At 62.5% G+C, this 19,612-nt stretch overlaps 4 protein-coding genes across 4 annotated transcripts in view; 1 reads left to right on the top strand and 3 right to left on the bottom strand.

The window, feature by feature from the left end:
* LOC136002850 (cellular tumor antigen p53-like) overlaps positions 1 to 980 on the bottom strand; it is a 6,670-nt gene extending 5,690 nt beyond the window's left edge. Inside the window, exon 1 of the mRNA XM_065658093.1 lies at positions 976 to 980. Within this exon, the coding sequence (XP_065514165.1) occupies positions 976 to 980 (5 nt within the window). The remainder of the gene's footprint in view (positions 1 to 975) is intronic.
* A 17-nt stretch (positions 981 to 997) lies between these two features.
* LOC136002848 (transferrin receptor protein 2-like) lies at positions 998 to 13,227 on the top strand. The gene is made up of 9 exons (XM_065658092.1): positions 998 to 1,087; positions 1,609 to 1,691; positions 2,035 to 2,098; positions 2,185 to 2,252; positions 2,334 to 2,410; positions 2,677 to 2,761; positions 6,606 to 6,746; positions 7,087 to 7,378; positions 13,103 to 13,227. The coding sequence occupies exons 1-9, from the start codon at positions 1,075 to 1,077 to the stop codon at positions 13,225 to 13,227; spliced, it is 948 nt and encodes a 315-aa protein (XP_065514164.1). The 5' UTR covers positions 998 to 1,074.
* A 336-nt stretch (positions 13,228 to 13,563) lies between these two features.
* On the bottom strand, positions 13,564 to 17,335 carry LOC136002853 (vitelline membrane outer layer protein 1 homolog). The gene is made up of 4 exons (XM_065658097.1): positions 16,664 to 17,335; positions 15,364 to 15,609; positions 15,065 to 15,168; positions 13,564 to 14,312 (listed from the first exon to the last, which is right to left on the bottom strand). Exons 2-4 carry the CDS (start codon positions 15,541 to 15,543, stop codon positions 14,012 to 14,014), a joined length of 585 nt encoding a protein of 194 aa, XP_065514169.1. The 5' UTR covers positions 15,544 to 15,609; positions 16,664 to 17,335; the 3' UTR covers positions 13,564 to 14,011.
* Positions 17,336 to 17,657: 322 nt separating this feature from the next.
* Positions 17,658 to 18,522, bottom strand: MBLAC1 (metallo-beta-lactamase domain containing 1; the record flags this gene model as incomplete). Its single annotated transcript, XM_065658091.1, has 2 exons — positions 17,803 to 18,522; positions 17,658 to 17,732 (listed from the first exon to the last, which is right to left on the bottom strand). Coding segments are annotated over exons 1-2 (771 nt in total), but the record flags the coding sequence as incomplete, so codon positions are not given.
* Between the last annotated feature and the right edge of the window lie 1,090 nt (positions 18,523 to 19,612).

Here is a 19,612-nt window from a genome sequence, read left to right as displayed (position 1 = left end):
GTGGTTTATTGGGGGGTGATTGATTGGGGATTGTGGTTTATTGGGGCTGTGGTTTATTGGGGGGCGATTAATTGGGGCTGTGGTTTATTGGGGGGCGATTGATTGGGGCTGTGGTTTATTGGGGAGTTTATTGGGGCTGTGGTTTATTGGGGGGTGATTAATTGGGGATGTGGTTTATTTGGGGCTGTGGTTTATTGGGGGCGATTAATTGGGGCTGTGGTTTATTGGGGGGTGATTAATTGGGGATGTGGTTTATTTGGGGCTGTGGTTTATTGGGGGGCGATTAATTGGGGCTGTGGTTTATTGGGGGGCGATTAATTGGGGCTGTGGTTTATTGGGGGGTGATTAATTGGGGATGTGGTTTATTTGGGCTGTGGTTTATTGGGGGGCAATTAATTGGGGATGTGGTTTATTTGGGCTGTGGTTTATTGGAGGGCGATTAATTGGGGCTGTGGTTTATTGGGGCTGTGGTTTATTGGGGGGCGATTAATTGGGGCTGTGGTTTATTGGGGCTGTGGTTTATTGGGGGGTGATTAATTGGGGATGTGGTTTATTGGGGCTGTGGTTTATTGGGGGGTGATTAATTGGGCTGTGGTTTATTGGGGCTGTGGTTTATTGGGGGGTGATTAATTGGGGCTGTGGTTTATTGGGGGGTGGTTAATCGGGAATGTGGTTTCTTGGGAAGGTTGGTTAATTGGGGGGGGGTTAATTGGGGGTGTTTTATTGGGGATGTGGTTTATTGGGGGGGTGGTTAATTAGGGGGGTTATTGGGACTGTGGTTTATTGGGGGTTAATGGGGGGCGGGGTTAATGGGGGTGTGGATTATTGGGGGTGTGTTTTGGGGGTGGGGGTTAATTGGGGGGGTGGTTAATTGAGAGTGTGGTTTATTAGGGTTTGTGGGGGTGGGGTTTGTTGGGGTGTGGTTAATTGGGGGCGTGGCCTTGGCTGACCCCACCCCCCCCCCCAGACTGTTACATCATCGTGGGGGCGCGACGTGATTCGCTGGGCCCGGGGGCGGCGGCCTCGGGGGTGGGAACTGCCCTCCTGCTGGAGCTGGCGAACCTGTTCGCTGCCATGGGGCGGGAAGGTGGGGGTTGGTCCCCCGAACTCCTGGGTCCCCCCCGAACTCCTGGGTCCCTTTCCAGACACCTGGGTCCGTTCTGAACTTCTATGTCCCCTCCCGGATGCCTGGGTCCCCTCCCGAACTCCTGGGTCCCCCCCGAACTCCTGGGTTTTCTCGGACGCCTGGGTCCCCCCGAACTCCTGGGTCCTTTCTGAACTTCTATGTCCCTTCCCGGACACCTGGGTCCTTCCCGGACACCTGGGTCCCCTTCCCAGACTCCTGAGTCCCCAGTAAGGGATTGAGGTTCCCCCCCCCCCGAACTCCTGGGTCCCCCCCCCCCGAACTCCTGGGTCCCCCCCCGAACTCCTGGGTCCCTCCCGGACTCCTGGGTCCCTGATAAGGGGTTGTGGTTCCTGGGTCCCAGACTCCTGGGTTCCCCGCCCCCCCCCGAACTCCTGGGTTCCCCCCCCCCCCCGAACTCCTGGGTTCCCCCCCCCCCCCCGAACTCCTGGGTCCCTCCCGGACTCCTGGGTCCCCTCCCGCAGGTTTCCAGCTCCGCCGGACGCTGCTGTTCGTCAGTTGGGACGGGGGCGAGTTTGGGCACTTGGGGGCCACCGAGTGGCTGGAGGTTCGCCCGGACGCCTGGGTCCCCCCTTCCCGGACGCCTGGGTCCCCCCGAACTCCTGGGTCCCTGATAAGGGGTTGGGGTTTCCGAGTCCCGGACGCCTGGGTCCCCCCGAACTCCTGGGTCCCTGATAAGGGGTTGGGGTTCCTGAGTCCCGGACGCCTGGGTTCCCCCCGAACTCCTGGGTCCCTGATAAGGTATTGGGGCTCCTGGGTCCCTCCCGGACGCCTGGGTTCCCCTGGAACTCCTGGGTTCCTGATAAGGGGTTGGGGTTCCCGAGTCCCGGACGCCTGGGTCCCTTCCCGGACGCCTGGGTCCCCCCCAATCACCCCGCCCCTCCCCCCAGGGTTACCCCAACCTCCTCCACACCAAAGTCGCCGCCTACATCAGCCTGGACCAGGCGGTGCTGGGTGAGCCCCTCCCCCCCCCGCACCCCGACCCCCACCCCCCCCGGACGCCTGGGTCCCCCTGACCCGACCCTCCCCTCCCCCCACAGGTGACGACCGTTTGGTGGCCAAAACCAGCCCCTCGCTGGTCCCGTTGCTGGGGAGCGCCCTGAGCCAGGTGGGGGAGGGGCGGGTGGGGGAGGGGGGACCCCCCGGGCGCCTGGGTCCCTCCTGACCCCCACCCCATCCCCCGCCCCAGGTGGAGAGTCCCAATGAGGGCGGGAAAAGCCTCTTGGAGCAGCTGACGCGGCCGGGACGGGGGTGGGAGAGTGAAGTGTGAGCGGCCCCGGACGCCTGGGTCCCCTCCCGGACGCCTGGGTCCCTCCCGGACGCCTGGGTCCCCCCGAGACGCCACTATCCCTCCCGAACTCCTGGGTCCCCCTCCCGGACGCCTGGGTCCCCCCCAATCGCCTGGGTCCCTCCCCGAACTCCTGGGTCCCTCCCGGACTCCTTGGTCCCCCCCAGACGCCACTGTCCCCCCCCCGAACTCCTGGGTCCCCCCCGGACGCCTGGGTCCCCCCCGGACGCCTGGGTCCCCGCAGGGTGCGGCCGCTGTCCCCCGAAAGTGGCGCCTTCCCCTTCGCCGCCGCCGCCGGGGTCCCGGCCCTGGAGCTCGGATTCGATGAGGTGACCGTCCCCCCCCTTGTCCCCCCCTTGTCCCCCCCCTTGTCCCCCCCCTTGTCCCCCCCTTGTCCCCCCCCTTGTCCCCCCCCTTGTCCCCCCCCTTGTCCCCATATCCCCCTGTCCCATTGTCCCTTGTCCCCTTGATCCCTTTGATCCCCTTGTCCCCCTGTCCCCTTGTCCCCCTGTCCTCATTCTCCCCTTGTCCCCATATCCTCCTGTCCCATTGTCCATTGTCCCCCTGTCCCTCTGTCCCATTGTCCCCTTGGTCCCCTTGATCCCGTTGTCCCCCTTTGATCCCATTGTCCCCCTTGGTCCCATTGTCCCCCTTGATCCCATTGTCCCCCTTGATCCCTTTGATCCCATTGTCCCCATTGTCCCCTTGATCCTGTTGTCCCCTTGGTCCCCTTGGTCCCCTTGATCCCATTGTCCCCTTGATCCCCCTTGATCCCATTGTCCCCATTGTCCCCCTGTCCCCTTTGATCCCATTGTCCCCCTTTGATCCCATTGTCCCCATTGTCCCCTTGATCCCCTTGATGCCATTGTCCCCATTGTCCCCCTGATCCCATTGTCCCCCTGATCCTTTTGATCCCATTGTCCCCTTGATCCCATTGTCCCCCTGTCCCCCTTTGATCCCATTGTCCCCATTGTCCCCATTGTCCCCATTGTCCCCTTGATCTCCTTGATCCCATTGTCCCCATTGTCCCCCTGATCGCTTTGATCCCCCTGTCCCCATTGTCCCCCTGTGTGTCCCGCTGTCCCCAGGCCCCCGGCGGCTGGTCGCGCGCGGCGCTGGGCACGCGGGAGGACACGCTGCGGCGCCTGCAGGGGCGCTGCGCGGGCGCTTCCCCGCCGTGTCCCGCGCGGTGGCCGCGCTGGCGGCCACCGTCCTGCTGGCCCTGGGCCACCAGCCCCGCCTGCCCCTGGACCCCGCGGCGCTGGGGGACGCGCTGCTGCGCCAGCTGGCGCCGCTGCAGGTCAGAGCGGTGCACACCAGTACGGACCAGTATAGACCAGTATAGACCAGTATGGACCAGTACAGACCAGTGTGGGGCTGGGGAGGGCACTGGGGGACACTGGGGACATGGGGGACGCGCTGCTGCGCCAGCTGGCGCCGCTGCAGGTCAGAGCGGTGCACACCAGTACAGACCAGTATAGACCAGTACGGACCAGTATAGACCAGTATGGACCAGTACGGACCAGTATGGGGCTGGGGAGGGCACTGGGGGACACTGGGGACATGGGGGACGCGCTGCTGCGCCAGCTGGCGCCACTGCAGGTCAGAGCGGTGCACACCAGTACAGACCAGTATAGACCAGTACGGACCAGTATAGACCAGTATGGACCAGTACGGACCAGTATGGGGCTGGGGAGGGCACTGGGGGACACTGGGGACATGGGGGACGCGCTGCTGCGCCAGCTGGCGCCGCTGCAGGTCAGAGCGGTGCACACCAGTACAGACCAGTATAGACCAGTACGGACCAGTATAGACCAGTATGGACCAGTACGGACCAGTATGGGGCTGGGGAGGGCACTGGGGGACACTGGGGACATGGGGGACGTGCTGCTGCGCCAGCTGGTGCCGCTGCAGGTCAGAGCGGTGCACACCAGTATGGACCAGTACGGACCAGTATAGACCAGTACAGACCAGTATGGACCAGTACAGACCACTGTGGGGCTGGGGAGGGCACTGGGGGACACTGGGGACATGGGGGACGCGCTGCTGCGCCAGCTGGCGCCGCTGCAGGTCAGAGCAGTGCAGACCAGTACGGACCAGTATGGACCAGTATAGACCAGTACGGAGCAGTGTGGGGCTGGGGAGGGCACTGGGGACATGGGGGACGCGCTGCTGCGCCAGCTGGCGCCGCTGCAGGTCAGAGCGGTGCACACCAGTATGGACCAGTACGGACCAGTATAGACCAGTATGGACCAGTACAGACCAGTGTGGGGCTGGGGAGGGCACTGGGGGACACTGGGGACATGGGGGACGCGCTGCTGCGTCAGCTGGCGCCGCTGCAGGTCAGAGCGGTGCAGACCAGTACGGACCAGTATAGACCAGTACGGACCAGTATAGACCAGTACAGACCAGTGTGGGGCTGGGGAGGGCACTGGGGGACACTGGGGACATGGGGGACGCGCTGCTGCGCCAGCTGGTGCCGCTGCAGGTCAGAGCGGTGCACACCAGTATGGACCAGTATAGACCAGTACAGACCAGTATGGACCAGTACAGACCAGTGTGGGGCTGGGGAGGGCACTGGGGGACACTGGGGACATGGGGGACGCGCTGCTGCGCCAGCTGGCGCCGCTGCAGGTCAGAGCGGTGCACACCAGTATGGACCAGTATAGACCAGTATGGACCAGTACGGACCAGTGTGGGGCTGGGGAGGGCACTGGGGGACACTGGGGACATGGGGGACGCGCTGCTGCGCCAGCTGGCGCCGCTGCAGGTCAGAGCGGTGCACACCAGTACGGACCAGTACAGACCAGTATGGACCAGTACAGACCAGTATGGACCAGTACAGACCAGTGTGGGGCTGGGGAGGGCACTGGGGGACACTGGGGACATGGGGGACGCGCTGCTGCGCCAGCTGGCGCCGCTGCAGGTCAGAGCGGTGCAGACCAGTGTGGACCAGTACGGACCAGTGTGGACCAGTACGGACCAGTATAGACCAGTACGGACCAGTGTGGGGCTGGGGAGGGCACTGGGGGACACTGGGGACATGGGGGACGCGCTGCTGCGCCAGCTGGCGCCGCTGCAGGTCAGAGCGGTGCACACCAGTACGGACCAGTATAGACCAGTACGGACCAGTATAGACCAGTACAGACCAGTGTGGGGCTGGGGAGGGCACTGGGGGACACTGGGGACATGGGGGACATTGGGGACATGGGGGACGCGCTGCTGCGCCAGCTGGCGCCGCTGCAGGTCAGAGCGGTGCACACCAGTACGGACCAGTATAGACCAGTATGGACCAGTATAGACCAGTACGGACCAGTATAGACCAGTATGGGGCTGGGGAGGGCACTGGGGGACACTGGGGACATGGGGGACGCGCTGCTGCGACAGCTGGCGCCGCTGCAGCTCAGAGCGGTGCACACCAGTATGGACCAGTATAGACCAGTATAGACCAGTATGGACCAGTACAGACCAGTGTGGGGCTGGGGAGGGCACTGGGGGACATTAGGGACATGGGGGACGCGCTGCTGCGCCAGCTGGCGCCGCTGCAGGTCAGAGCGGTGCACACCAGTATGGACCAGTATAGACCAGTATGGACCAGTACGGACCAGTGTGGGGCTGGGGAGGGCACTGGGGGACATTGGGGACACTGGGGGACATTGGGGACATGGAGGACGCGCTGCTCAGGCAGCTGGCACCACTGCAGGTCAGACCGGTGCAAACCAGTATAGACCAGTATAGACCAGTACGGTCCCCCATGTCCCCATATCCCAGTGACCCTGAGTGACCCCCAGGGTCCTAAAGCCCTCCCAGTGACCCCAGCGTCCTAAAGCCCTCCCAGTGACCCCCAGGGTCCTAGAGCCCTCCCAGTGACCCCAGGGTCCTAGAGCCCTCCCAGTGACCCCCCAGGGTCCTAAAGCCTTCCCAGTGACCCCCAGGGTCCTAGAGCCCTCCCCGTGACCCCCCAGGGTCCTAGAGCCCTCCCCGTGACCCCCCAGGGTCCTAGAGCCCTCCCAGTGACCCCAGGGTCCTAGAGCCCTCTCAGTGACCCCCCCCAGGGTCCTAAAGCCCTCCCAGTGACCCCAGGGTCCTAGAGCCCTCCCAGTGACTCCCCAGGGTCCTAGAGCCCTCCCAGTGACCCAAATCATGTCCCCCTGTCCCCATTGATGTCCCCAGGCCCAGGGCCTGTCCCTTCAGTGTTTGTCCTCGGCCCGCGGTGACATCGTCCGCGCGGCCGCGTCCCTGCGTGGGGACATGTCGGGCTCCGAGGTGACCAACGAGCGGCTGAACCGGGGCTTCAACGCGCGGATCATGGCCGTGAGTGTCACCATTGTCCCCCTGTCCCTGTATCCTCATGTCCCCTTGTCCCCATATGCCCCATCCCCATGTCCCCTTGTCCCCATATCCCCACATCCCAATGTCCCCTTGTCCCCATATCCTGACGTCCCCCCGTCCCCACGTCCCCCCTGTCCCCATGTCCCCCTGTCCTCACGTCCCCATGTCCCCCTGTCCTCACGTCCCCATGTCCCCCTGTCCTCATATCCTCCTGTCCCCCCTGTCCCCATATCCCCCTGTCCCTGTATCCCCACGTCCCCCTGTCCCCCTGTCCCCACGTCCCCCTGTCCCCCCGTCCCCTGACGTGTCCCCCTGTCCCCAGGCCGAGGGTTCCCTCCTGTCCCCCTTCGTGTCCCCCCTCGTCACCCCGTTCCGCCACATCCTGCTGGGCCGGGGGGGCCACACGCTGGCGGCGCTGGGGAGGGGACACGGGGACACCGGTGGGGACACCCCTGGGGACACCCCTGGGGACAGCGGGCGCCGCCTGGCGCTGCTGGCCTGGACCCTGCAGGGGGTGGCGGCCGCGCTGGCCGGGGACGCCTGGGACCGCGGGGACGTGTGGGGACAATGGGGGGACAGCGGGGACAACGGGGCCTGCTGGGGGCGGGGGGACAGTGGGGACAATGGGGACAATGGGGACAATGGGGACAATGGGGCCAAGGGGGACAAGGGGGGCGATGGGGACAAGGGGGGCGATGGGGACAAGGGGGACAAGGGAGGTGATGGGGGCAATGGGGACAAGGGGGGTGATGGGGACAAGGGGCGTGATGGGGACAAGGGGGACAACGGGGACACGGGGGACAAGGGGGACAATGGGGTCGATGGGGACACGGGGGTCAAGGGGGGCAATGGGGACATGGGGGACAAGGGGGTCAAGGGGGGCAATGGGGACACTGGGGACAAGAGGGGCAATGGGGACAAGGGGGACAATGGGGACAATGTTGACTATGGGGATACTTGGGACCAGGGGAGCCCTGGGGACAATGGGGACACTTGGGACACTTGGGACTACGAGGACATTGGGGACCCCTGGGACCGTGGTGGCCTTGGGGACAATGGGGACATGTGGGGTCAGGGTGGCCCTTGGTGACCCCGGTGGCCTTGGGGACAGTGGGGACAATGGGGACAACGGGGACACTTGGGACTACGAGGACATTGGGGACACCTGGGAAGGGGGTGGCCCTGGGGACAACAGGGACAATGGGGACCATGGTGGCCTTGGGGACATTGGGGACATGCAGGGTCGGGGTGGCCCTTGGTGACCCCCGGTGGCCTTGGGGACACCCTGACCTGTGGGAGGGACCCAGGCGTCCGGCCCTCGGTTGGCCTTTGGCTCTGACTTTGGGGCCAAAAGTGGCAGAATCGGTTGAAAATCAATCAAAGAAACAACGAGGAATCCGCCATCTTGTCTCCTCCACCCGCCATCTTGTCTCCTCCACCCGCCATCTTGTCTCCACCCTGAGGGGTCTGGAGCATCTTGGTGATGAGGAAACGCTGAGAGAGATTTGGGGGGAAAGCGGCTGGAAAAGGAGCCGGGGGGCGTTGGACACGGGCCAGTGTGGGGGGACAAACCCCGAATTCTGGGGGTGGTTTTGGGCCCCTCAGCTCAGGGCCCCAAATGGCGCCAGAATCACCTCAGGGCCCAAAATGGCCTCAAAATCACCTCAGGGCTCCAAATGGCGGCTCCAGGGGCACCAATTTGGGGAGTTTATCCTCGATTTCATGATATAATGTAAAAAAACGTACAAAAAGTGATTAGAGTGGCAACTATCGATAAACAGAGCGACCCCTCAGCTGCCTCAAAATGGCGGCACCAGAATCACCTCAGGGCCCGAAATGGCCCCAAAATCACCTCAGGGCTCCAAATGGCGGCTCCAGGGGCACCAATTTGGGGGTTTTTAGCTTCGATTTCATGATATAATGGAAGAAAATGTACAAAAAGTGATTAACGTGGGAATTATCGATAAACAGAGCGACCCCTCAGCTGCCTCAAAATGGCGGCACCAGAATCACCTCAGGGCCCAAAATGGCCCCAAAATCACCTCAGGGCATAAAATGGCGGCTCCAGGGGCACCAATTTGGGGAGTTTATCCTTGATTTCATGATATAATGTAAAAAAACGTACAAAAAGTGATTAGAGTGGCAACTATCGATAAACAGAGCAACCCCTCAGCTGCCTCAAAATGGCGGCACCAGAATCACCTCAGGGCCCAAAATGGCCCCAAAATCACCTCAGGGCTCCAAATGGCGGCTCCAGGGGCACCAATTTGGGGAGTTTTAGCCTCGATTTCATGATATAACGGAACAAAACATACAAAAAGCGATTAATGTGGGAATTATTGATAAACAGAGCGACCCCTCAGCTGCCTCAAAATGGCGGCCCCAGAATCACCTCAGGGCCCAAAATGGCCCCAAAATCACCTCAGGGCTCCAAATGGCGGCTCCAGGGGCACCAATTTGGGGAGTTTTAGCCTCGATTTCATGATATAACGGAACAAAACGTACAAAAAGCGATTAATGTGGGAATTATTGATAAACAGAGCGACCCCTCAGCTGCCTCAAAATGGCGGCACCAGAATCACCTCAGGGCCCAAAATGGCCCCAAAATCCCCTCAGGGCCCGAAATGGCGGCTCCAGGGGCACCAATTTGGGGAGTTTTAGCCTCGACTTCATGATATAATGGAAGAAAATGTACAAAAAGTGATTAATGTGGGAATTATTGATAAACAGAGCGACCCTTCAGCTGCCTCAAAATGGTGGCCCCAGAATCACCTCAGGGCCCAAAATGGCCCCAAAATCACCTCAGGACTCCAAATGGCGGCTCCAGGGGCACCAATTTGGGGGTTTTTAGCTTCGATTTCATGATACAATGGAAGAAAATGTACAAAAAGCGATTAATGTGGGAATTATCGATTAATAGAGCGACCCCTCAGCTGCCTCAAAATGGCGGCACCAGAATCACCTCAGGGCCCAAAATGGCCCCAAAATCACCTCAGGGCTCCAAATGGCGGCTCCAGGGGCACCAATTTGGGGAGTTTTAGCTTCGATTTCATGATATAATGGAAGAAAATGTACAAAAGCTGATTAGAGTGGCAACTATCGATAAACAGAGCGACCCCTCATCTGCCTCAAAATGGCGGCACCAGAATCACCTCAGGGCTCCAAATGTCACTAAAATCACCTCAGGGCTCCAAACGGCGGCTCCAGGAGCACCAATTTGGGGAGTTTTAGCCTCGATTTCATGATATAACGTAAAAAAATGTACAAAAACTGATCAGAGTGGCAACTATCGATAAACAGAGCAGCCCCTCAGCTGCCTCAAAATGGCGGCACCAGAATCACCTCAGGGCCCAAAATGGCCCCAAAATCCCCTCAGGGCTCCAAACGGCAGCTCCAGGGGCACCAGTTTGGGGGTTTTTAGCTTCGATTTCATGATACAATGGAAGAAAATGTACAAAAAGCGATTAATGTGGGAATTATCGATAAACAGAGCGACCCTTCAGCTGCCTCAAAATGGCGGCCCCAGAATCACCTCAGGGCCCAAAATGGCCCAAAAATCCCCTCAGGGCCCGAAATGGCGACCCCGGGGGGGTCGGTCTCTTCTCCCCAGCGACAGGACGAGAGGAAACGGCCTCAAGTTGCGCCGGGGGAGGTTGAAACGGGGATTTTTTTGAGGTATTTTCTTCACGGAAAGGGCCGTCGAGTGGCGTCACCGTCCCCGGAGGGGTTGGAGGTGGCACCTGGGGACAGGGTTTGGGGACAGGGTCGGGGTGACGGTTGGATCGATGGTGCTGGGGGTTTCCCACCCAAAATGATTCTGCGATTCGGTGAATTTGAGGAGAAACGTCTTTACTCTGAGGTTTGGAGGCTCGTGTCCCCACGATGTCCCCACGATGTCCCCACGATGTCCCCGATGTCCCCAAGATGTCCCCTATGGACAGCACAGCATCTCCACCCCATTCACCCCATTGTGTCCCCATGACCCCAATGTCCCCAACAATGTCCCCAATGATGTCCCCATGTCCCCAGTGATGTCCCCAATGATGTCCCCATGTCCCCAATGATGTCCCCATGTCCCCAGTGATGTCCCCAACGATGTCCCCATGTCCCCAACGATGTCCCCATGTCCCCAATGATGTCCCCATGTCCCCAGTGATGTCCCCAATGATGTCCCCATGTCCCCAATGATGTCTCCATGTCCCCAACAATGTCCCCATGTCTCCAATGATGTCCCAAATGTCCCCAATGATGTCCCCATGTCCCCAGTGATGTCCCCAACGATGTCCCCATGTCTCCAATGATGTCCTCATGTCCCCAATGATGTCCCCAATGATGTCTCCATGTCCCCAATGATGTCCCCATGTCCCCAATGATGTCCCCAACGATGTCCCCATGTCTCCAATGATGTCCCCATGTCCCCAGTGATGTCCCCAATGATGTCCCCATGTCCCCAACGATGTCCCCATGTCTCCAATGATGTCCCAAATGTCCCCAGTGATGTCCCCAATGATGTCCCCATGTCTCCAATGATGTCCCAAATGTCCCCAATGATGTCCCCATGTCTCCAATGATGTCCCCATGTCCCCAATGATGTCCCCAATGATGTCCCCATGTCTCCAATGATGTCCCCATGTCCCCAGTGATGTCCCCAACGATGTCCCCATGTCTCCAATGATGTCCCCATGTCCCCAGTGACGTCCCCAATGATGTCCCCATGTCTCCAATGATGTCCCCATGTCCCCAATGATGTCCCCAATGATGTCTCCATGTCCCAAATGATGTCCCCATGTCTCCAATGATGTCCCCAATGTCCCCACACCCCTAAGGCCAGCACAGCATCTCCACGTCGTTCATGCCGGTGTATTCCCATGTCCCCAGTGATGTCCCCAATGATGTCCCCCATGATGTCCCCCATGTCCCCAATGATGTCCCAATGTCCCCAATGATGTCCCCAATGATGTCCCCAATGACGTCCCCATGTCCCAGTGTCCCCAATGATGTCCCCAATGATGTCCCCAATGACGTCCCCATGTCCCCATGTCCCCAAGGACGTCCCCACGCCCCTAAGGACAGCACAGCATCTCCACGCCGTCCATGCCGGTGTATTCCCATGTCCCCAGTGACGTCCCAATGTCCCCAATGATGTCCCCAATGACGTCCCAAATGACGTCCCCATGTCCCAATGTCCCCAAGGATGTCCCCACGCCCCTAAGGACAGCACAGCATCTCCACGCCGTTCATGCCGGTGTATTCCCATGTCCCCAATGATGTCCCCAATGATGTCCCCAATGTCCCCAATGACGTCCCCACGCCCCTAAGGCCAGCACAGCATCTCCACGCCGTCCATGCCGGTGTATTCCCATGTCCCCAGTGACGTCCCAATGTCCCCAATGATGTCCCCAAGGATGTCCCCATGTCCCAATGTCCCCAATGATGTCCCCAATGACGTCCCCATGTCCAAATGTCCCCAGTGATGTCCCCAATGTCCCCAAGGATGTCCCCAGGCCCCTAAGGACAGCACAGCATCTCCACGCCGTTCATGCCGGTGTATTCCCATGTCCCCAGTGATGTCCCCAATGCTGTCCCCATGTCCCAATGTCCCCAATGATGTCCCCAATGTCCCCAATGACGTCCCCACGCCCCTAAGGACAGCACAGCATCTCCACGCCATTCATGCCGGTGTATTCCCATGTCCCCAGTGATGTCCCCAATGCTGTCCCCATGTCCCAATGTCCCCAATGATGTCCCCAATGTCCCCAATGACGTCCCCACGCCCCTAAGGACAGCACAGCATCTCCACGCCGTCCATGCCGGTGTATTCCCATGTCCCCAGTGATGTCCCCAATGCTGTCCCCATGTCCCAATGTCCCCAGTGATGTCCCCAATGTCCCCAATGACGTCCCCACGCCCCTAAGGACAGCACAGCATCTCCACGCCGTTCATGCCGGTGTATTCCCATGTCCCCAAGGATGTCCCCAATGTCCCCAGTGATGTCCCCAATGTCCCCAATGACGTCCCCACGCCCCTAAGGCCAGCACAGCATCTCCACGCCGTCCATGCCGGTGTATTCCCATGTCCCCAGTGACGTCCCAATGTCCCCAATGATGTCCCCAAGGATGTCCCCATGTCCCAATGTCCCCAATGATGTCCCCAATGATGTCCCCATGTCCAAATGTCCCCAGTGATGTCCCCAATGTCCCCAAGGATGTCCCCAGGCCCCTAAGGACAGCACAGCATCTCCACGCCGTCCATGCCGGTGTATTCCCATGTCCCCAGTGATGTCCCAATGTCCCCAAGGATGTCCCCAATGTCCCCAATGACGTCCCCACGCCCCTAAGGACAGCACAGCATCTCCACGCCGTTCATGCCGGTGTCGTCCCATGTCCCCAATGATGTCCCCAATGACGTCCCCATGTCCCCAATGATGTCCCCAATGTCCCCAATGACGTCCCCACGCCCCTAAGGCCAGCACAGCATCTCCACGCCGTCCATGCCGGTGTATTCCCATGTCCCCAGTGACGTCCCAATGTCCCCAATGATGTCCCCAATGATGTCCCCAATGACGTCCCCAATGACGTCCCCATGTCCCCATGTCCCCAGGGACGTCCCCACGCCCCTAAGGACAGCACAGCATCTCCACGCCGTTCATGCCGGTGTATTCCCATGTCCCCAGTGACGTCCCAATGTCCCCAATGATGTCCCCAATGACGTCCCCATGTCCCAATGTCCCCAGTGATGTCCCCAATGTCCCCAATGACGTCCCCACGCCCCTAAGGACAGCACAGCATCTCCACGCCGTCCATGCCGGTGTATTCCCATGTCCCCAATGATGTCCCCAATGACGTCCCCATGTCCCAATGTCCCCAAGGATGTCCCCAATGACGTCCCCACGCCCCTAAGGACAGCACAGCATCTCCACCCTGTTCATGGCGGTGTATTCCCATGTCCCCAATGCTGTCCCCAATGACGTCCCCATGTCCCCATGTCCCCAAGGACGTCCCCACGCCCCTAAGGACAGCACAGCATCTCCACGCCGTTCATGCCGGTGTATTCCCATGTCCCCAGTGATGTCCCCAATGCTGTCCCCATGTCCCGATGTCCCCAAGGATGTCCCCAATGACGTCCCCACGCCCCTAAGGACAGCACAGCATCTCCACGCCGTTCATGCCGGTGTATTCCCATGTCCCCAGTGACGTCCCAATGTCCCCAGTGATGTCCCCAATGTCCCCAATGACGTCCCCACGCCCCTAAGGACAGCACAGCATCTCCACGCCGTTCATGCCGGTGTCGTCCCCGCCGCGCTGCGGCGGCTCCAGGCGGCTGCGGAGGCCGCAGACCCCCCAGCCCAGGGGACAGTGGCCGCTCCAGTTGCCCCATTGTCCGCGGGGTCCCCCGGGCCCCTCCAGGACGGCGCCCCCGGCGCAGGTGACGTCCAGGCTGTTGGCGGCCGTGTCGTCCCACAGCCCCCGCGGCGGCTCCACGCGCAGCCGGAACGACACCAGGGGACGGCCCTGGGGACAGCGCTGCGGGGGGGACCAGGCGCCGCGCCTGCGGGGACGTCGGGGACACTGGGGACAGGGGACATGGGACGGGGGGAGATGGGGACAGGGGATGGGGGGATATGGGGACATGGGGACAGAGGACATGGGGACATGGGGATATGGGGACAGGGGGATATGGGGACAGGGGACATGGGGACATGGGGATATGGGGACAGGGGGACAGGGGGATATGGGGATAGGGGGACAAGGGGACATGGGGACAAGGGGATATGGGGACAGGGGGACATGGGACATGGGGACATGGGGACAGGGGACAGGGGGACAGGGGGACATGGGACATGGGGACATGGGGACAGGGGACATGGGGACAAGGGGACATGGGGACAGGGGGATATGGGGACAGGGGGACATGGGACATGGGGACATGGGGACAGGGGACAGGGGGATATGGGGATATGGGGACATGGGGACAGGGGACAGGGGGACAGGGGGACATGGGGACATGGGGATATGGGGACAGGGGACAGGGGGATATGGGGACAGGGGGATACGAGGACATGGGGACAGGGGACAGGGGACAGGGGGACATGGGGATATGGGGACAGGGGAATATGAGGACATGGGGACAGGGGACAGGGGGACAGGGGGACATGGGGACATGGGGATATGGGGACAGGGGGATATGGGGATATGGGGACAGGGGACAGGGGGACATGGGGATATGGGGACAGGGGAATATGAGGACATGGGGACAGGGGGACAGGTGGATGACATGGCCCCCCATGTCCCGTGACTCACGGCCCCACGCTGGACGTCACCGTCACCGTCCCCGTGTCCCCGCAGAGCAGCCGAACCCCGTTCAGCCCCGAGTCGTCCCCAAAGAACCCGCGGGGGGGCTCCACCTGGGGACACGGGGACATTGGGGACGGGTCACCCCCTGGGGCTGTGTCCCTGTGTCCCCCTGTCCCCTTGCCCCCATGTCCCCCTGTCCCCACGTCCCCCTGTCCCCATATCCCCCTGTCCCCATGTCCCCTTGTCCACGTATATCCCTGTCCCCTTGTCCCCATGTCCCCCTGTCCCCCCATCCCCCCTGTCACCTTCAGCTGGAACCCGGTGGCGAAGGCCCCTCGGGGACAGATCTCAGGGTCCCCCCACTCCCCCCAGGGTCCCCCGTTGTCCACGGCGATGGTGACGGTGGTGACGTCATCGCCGCCCCCTCCCCGCGCCGGGGCCACCAGCGCCGCCACCAGGGCCACCAGGGCCACCCGCGGGGACATGCCGGGGACCTGGCGGCGTCACCCGTGGCACCGCGGCCCTTTATAGACCCCGACGGGGACAAGGACCTTGGGGACACGGAGGGGACACCGAGCGTTGTGTCCCATGGGGGACTGGGAGGGACTGGGAGGGACTGGGGGGGACTGGGAGGGAACTGGGAGGGACCGGGAGGGGTGTCCAATGTCCATTATAGAGCCTGTTGGGGACAAGGACCTTGGGGACACAGAGGGGACACCGAGCGTTGTGTCCCATGGGGGACTGGGGGGAACTGGGAGGGAACTGGGAGGGAACTGGGAGGGTCAATGGGGGGAACTGGGAGGGAACTGGGAGGAACTGGGAGGGACCGGGAGGGGTGTCCAATGTCCCTTATAGAGCCTGTTGGGGACAAGGACCTTGGGGACATGGAGGGGACACCGAGCGTTGTGTCCCATGGGGGACTGGGGGGAACTGGGGGGAACTGGGAGGGAACTGGGAGGGTCAATGGGGGGAACTGGGAGGGAACTGGGAGGAACTGGGAGGGACCGGGAGGGGTGTCCAATGTCCCTTATAGAGCCCGATGGGGACAAGGACCTTGGGGACATGGAGGGGACACCAATTGTGTGTCCCATGGGGGACTGGGGGGAACTGGGAGGGAACTGGGAGGGTCAATGGGGGGAACTGGGGGGAACTGGGAGGGAACTGGAAGGGACTGGGAGGGGTGTCCAATGTCCCTTATAGAGCCTGTTGGGGACAAGGACCTTGGGGACATGGAGGGGACACCGAGCGTTGTGTCCCATGGGGGACTGGGGGGAACTGGGAGGGACTGGGAGGGTCAATGGGGGGAACTGGGGGGAACTGGGAGGGTCAATGGGGGGAACTGGGGGGAACTGGGAGGAACTGGGGGGGACTGGGAGGGGTGTCCAATGTCCATTACAGGCCCTGTTGGGGACAAGGACCTTGGGGACACAGAGGGGACACTGATTGTGTGTCCCCCCCCATGACGTCACCCCCTCCGCCCCCCGGCCCCGCGCTCCCATTGGCTCCTCCCGGCGCTGGTCCCGCCCCCTTGTCCCCCCAACCCCCCGGTGACACTTTGGGGACCCTTTGACCCCCCTCCCCGGAGTCATTTTTGTCCAAATTCACCTGGATTTGCCCCAAACTCGTCTTGTTTCAATCGATCGACCTTGGGGACATCTCGGGGACATCGTGGGGGTGTCTCAGGTCTTGGGGACACCTCATGGGTCTTGGGGACACCTCCAGTGGTGGCATCTCCTCTGGGATTGTCCCCATGTCCCCACAGGGTCCCTCAGTCCTTGGGGACATCTCTTGGGTCTTCAAGTTCTTGGGGACATCTCCAGGGGTGGCATCTCCTCTGGCATTGTCCCCATGTCCCCACAGGGTCCCTCAGTCCTTGGGGACATCTCATGGGTCTTCAAGACCTTGGGGACATCTCTTGGGTCTTCAAGTTCTTGGGGACATCTCATGGGTCTTGGGGACACCTCCAGTGGTGGCATCTCCCCTGGGATTGTCCCCACAGGGTCCCTCAGTCCTTGGGGACATCTCTTGGGTCTTCAAGTTCTTGGGGACATCTCCAGGGGTGGCATCTTCTCTGGGATTGTCCCCATGTCCCCATAGCGTCCCTCAAGACTCAATGTCACCCCCGTCCCCCTCATCATTGACCTCTTGGTCCCCAGCGTCCCCAATGTCATTGTCACCATCCCCATTCTTGATGACGCGGAAGGGCGGCCCGTGTCCGGGGACGATGACATCGGCCAAGGCCACCACGTCCCCATGTCCCCCTGTCCCCATATCCCCCTGTCCCCATATCCCCTTGTCCCCATGTCCCCTTGTCCCCCTGTCCCCCTGACCCCATGTCCCCCTGTCCCCATATCCCCTTGTCCCCATATCCCCCTGTCCCCATATCTCCTTGTCCCCATGTCCCCTTGTCCCCCTGTCCCCATATCCCCATATCCCCTTGTCCCCATATCCCCCTGTCCCCCTGTCCCCATATCCCCATATCCCCTTGTCCCCATATCCCCCTGTCCCCCTGTCCCCATATCCCCTTGTCCCCATGTCCCCTTGTCCCCCTGTCCCCATATCTCCTTGTCCCCATGTCCCCTTGTCCCCCTGTCCCCCTGTCCCCATATCTCCTTGTCCCCATGTCCCCAAGGGGTCTCCATTCTTGGGGACACCTCCAGTGGTGGCATCTCCCCTGGGATCGCCCCATGTCCCCACAGGGTCCCTCAAGACTCAATGTCCCCCCCGTCCCCCTCCCCACTGACCCCTCCCACGTTGTCCCCAGCGTCCCCGATGTCATCGTCGCCGTCCCCATCCTTGATGACGCGGAAGGGCGGCCCGTGCCCGGGGACGATGACATCGGCCAAGGCCACCACGTCCCTCCGGCTCCTCTCCTGCGCCGCCGGGTCCTGGCTCAGCCCCCTCCACTCGTCCCCGTCCCCGTCCCTCTCGAACGTGTCCCCGGCCACCACCACGGTCCCCGCGGCCGTGCCGCCCACCACCACGCTCACGTGGTCGCGCGTGTGGCCCGGGGTGCCCATGACCTCCAGCAGCCCGGGGTCAAGTTCACGCCGGCCGCCCGAGGTCACGGGGTGCGGGAGGTACCAGCCGGCCCCCCGGCTCAAGTCGAAGCCCACCATGACCTTGGCCTTGGGGAACAGGTTGATGTTGCCGGCGTGGTCCGAGTGGCCGTGGGTGCAAACGACGTCGGTGACGTCATCGGGGGACACCCCTTGTTGGGCCAAAAGCTCCAGGAGGCGCCGACCCCCCCAGGGACCCCCCGTGTCCACCAGGAGGGTGACGGGTCCCCCCCGCACCAGGGTGATGGTTCCGTCCGCCTGGAAGGAACCATCGGGGAGCGGGGGGTGCGAGAAGCCCTCTTGGAGGATGCGGACGCTGTAGGGGGACCCCGGGATTTCGGCCGGGACGGCCAGCGGGGCCGTGCGGTAACGCCTGGGCATTGCGGGGGGCCTGGGGGGGGGGGGCCTGGGGGGGTTTTGGGGTCCTGGGGGGGGTTTGGGGGGTCCTGGGGGGTTTTGGGGGGGGTTTGGGGTCCTGGGGGGGTGTTGGGGGGTTCTAGGGGGGGTTTTGGGGGGTCCGGGGGGGGGGTTGGGGTCCTGGGGGGGTTTTGGGGGGTCCTGGGGGGGGGTTTGGGGTCCTGGGGGGGGTTTGGGGGGTCCTGGGGGTTTTGGGGGGTCCTGGGGGGGTTTTTGGGGGGTCCTGGGGGGGTGTCGGGGGGTTCTAGGTGGGGGTTGGGGAGTCCTGGGGGGGGGTTTGGGGTCCTGGGGGGGTTTGGGGGGTCCTGGGGGGGTTTTGGGGGGGGTTGGGGTCCTGGGGGGGTTTTTGGGGGGTCCTGGGGGGGTTTTGGGGTCCTGGGGGGGGTTGGGGGGTCCTGGGGGGGGTTTTGGGGTCCTGGGGGGGTTTTGGGGGGTCCTCGGGGGGGGGTTGGGGGGGTTTTGGGGTCCTGGGGGGTTTTTGGGGGGTTCTAGGGGGGGTTTTGGGGGGGGGTTTGGGGGGTCCTGGGGGGGTCTGGGGGGGATTTTGGGGGTCCGGGGGTTGTTTAGGGGGTCCAAAGGGGTTTGGGGTCCCGGGGGGTTGGTGACGGTCCCAGGTCGTTGGGGTCACGGTGGCCCTGGGGAGAGGGGGGGGGGAACGGTGGAGGAGACCCCAACGGTGTGTCCCCCCCCCCGGACCCCAATGGTCCCCCCCGCCCCCCATCCCCCCCCCGGTACCCCCAATGGTCTCTCCCGCCCCCCATTTCCCCCCCAAATGTGTCTCCCCCCCCATTCCCCCCCACGGCCCCCAATGGTCTCTCCCACTCACCCCTCTGGCCCCGGCGGCGGCCGCTTCGCGCATGCGCGCTGCCCCAGCCCCGCCCTCCCTTTGGCCCCGCCCTCCCTTTGGCCCCGCCCTCCCTTTGGCCCCGCCCTCCCTTTGGCCCCGCCCTCCCCTTTGGCCCCCCGCCCCGCCCTCCCCTTGGCACCGCCCTCCCCCTGGCACCGCCCTCCCCCTGGCCCCGCCCTCCCCTTGGCCCCGCCCTCCCCATGGCCCCGCCCTCCCCTTGGCCCCGCCCTC

The sequence above is a fragment of the Caloenas nicobarica genome, unplaced genomic scaffold, assembly GCF_036013445.1.
Source record: "Caloenas nicobarica isolate bCalNic1 unplaced genomic scaffold, bCalNic1.hap1 Scaffold_522, whole genome shotgun sequence".
In the NCBI taxonomy this organism is placed as follows: Eukaryota; Metazoa; Chordata; class Aves; order Columbiformes; family Columbidae; genus Caloenas; species Caloenas nicobarica.
This window is presented reverse-complemented; position numbering and strand designations above follow the sequence as displayed.

Excerpts from the sequence above, each read along its gene's own strand:
- LOC136002848 (XM_065658092.1), top strand. Across the intron at positions 2,411-2,676 it reads CGGGGGTGGGAGAGTGAAGT|GGTGCGGCCGCTGTCCCCCG; the intron begins GTGAGCGGCCCC and ends GGGTCCCCGCAG. Across the intron at positions 7,379-13,102 it reads CTGCTGGGGGCGGGGGGACA|GACAGCACAGCATCTCCACG; the intron begins GTGGGGACAATG and ends CACGCCCCTAAG.
- LOC136002853 (XM_065658097.1), bottom strand. The coding sequence starts at position 15,543 with ATGTCCCCGCGGGTGGCCCTGGTGGCCCTGGTGGCGGCGCTGGTGGCC. Across the intron at positions 15,169-15,363 it reads CCACCGGGTTCCAGCTGAAG|GTGGAGCCCCCCCGCGGGTT; the intron begins GTGACAGGGGGG and ends CCGTGTCCCCAG. Across the intron at positions 14,313-15,064 it reads GTGACGTCCAGCGTGGGGCC|GCGCGGCGCCTGGTCCCCCC; the intron begins GTGAGTCACGGG and ends ACGTCCCCGCAG.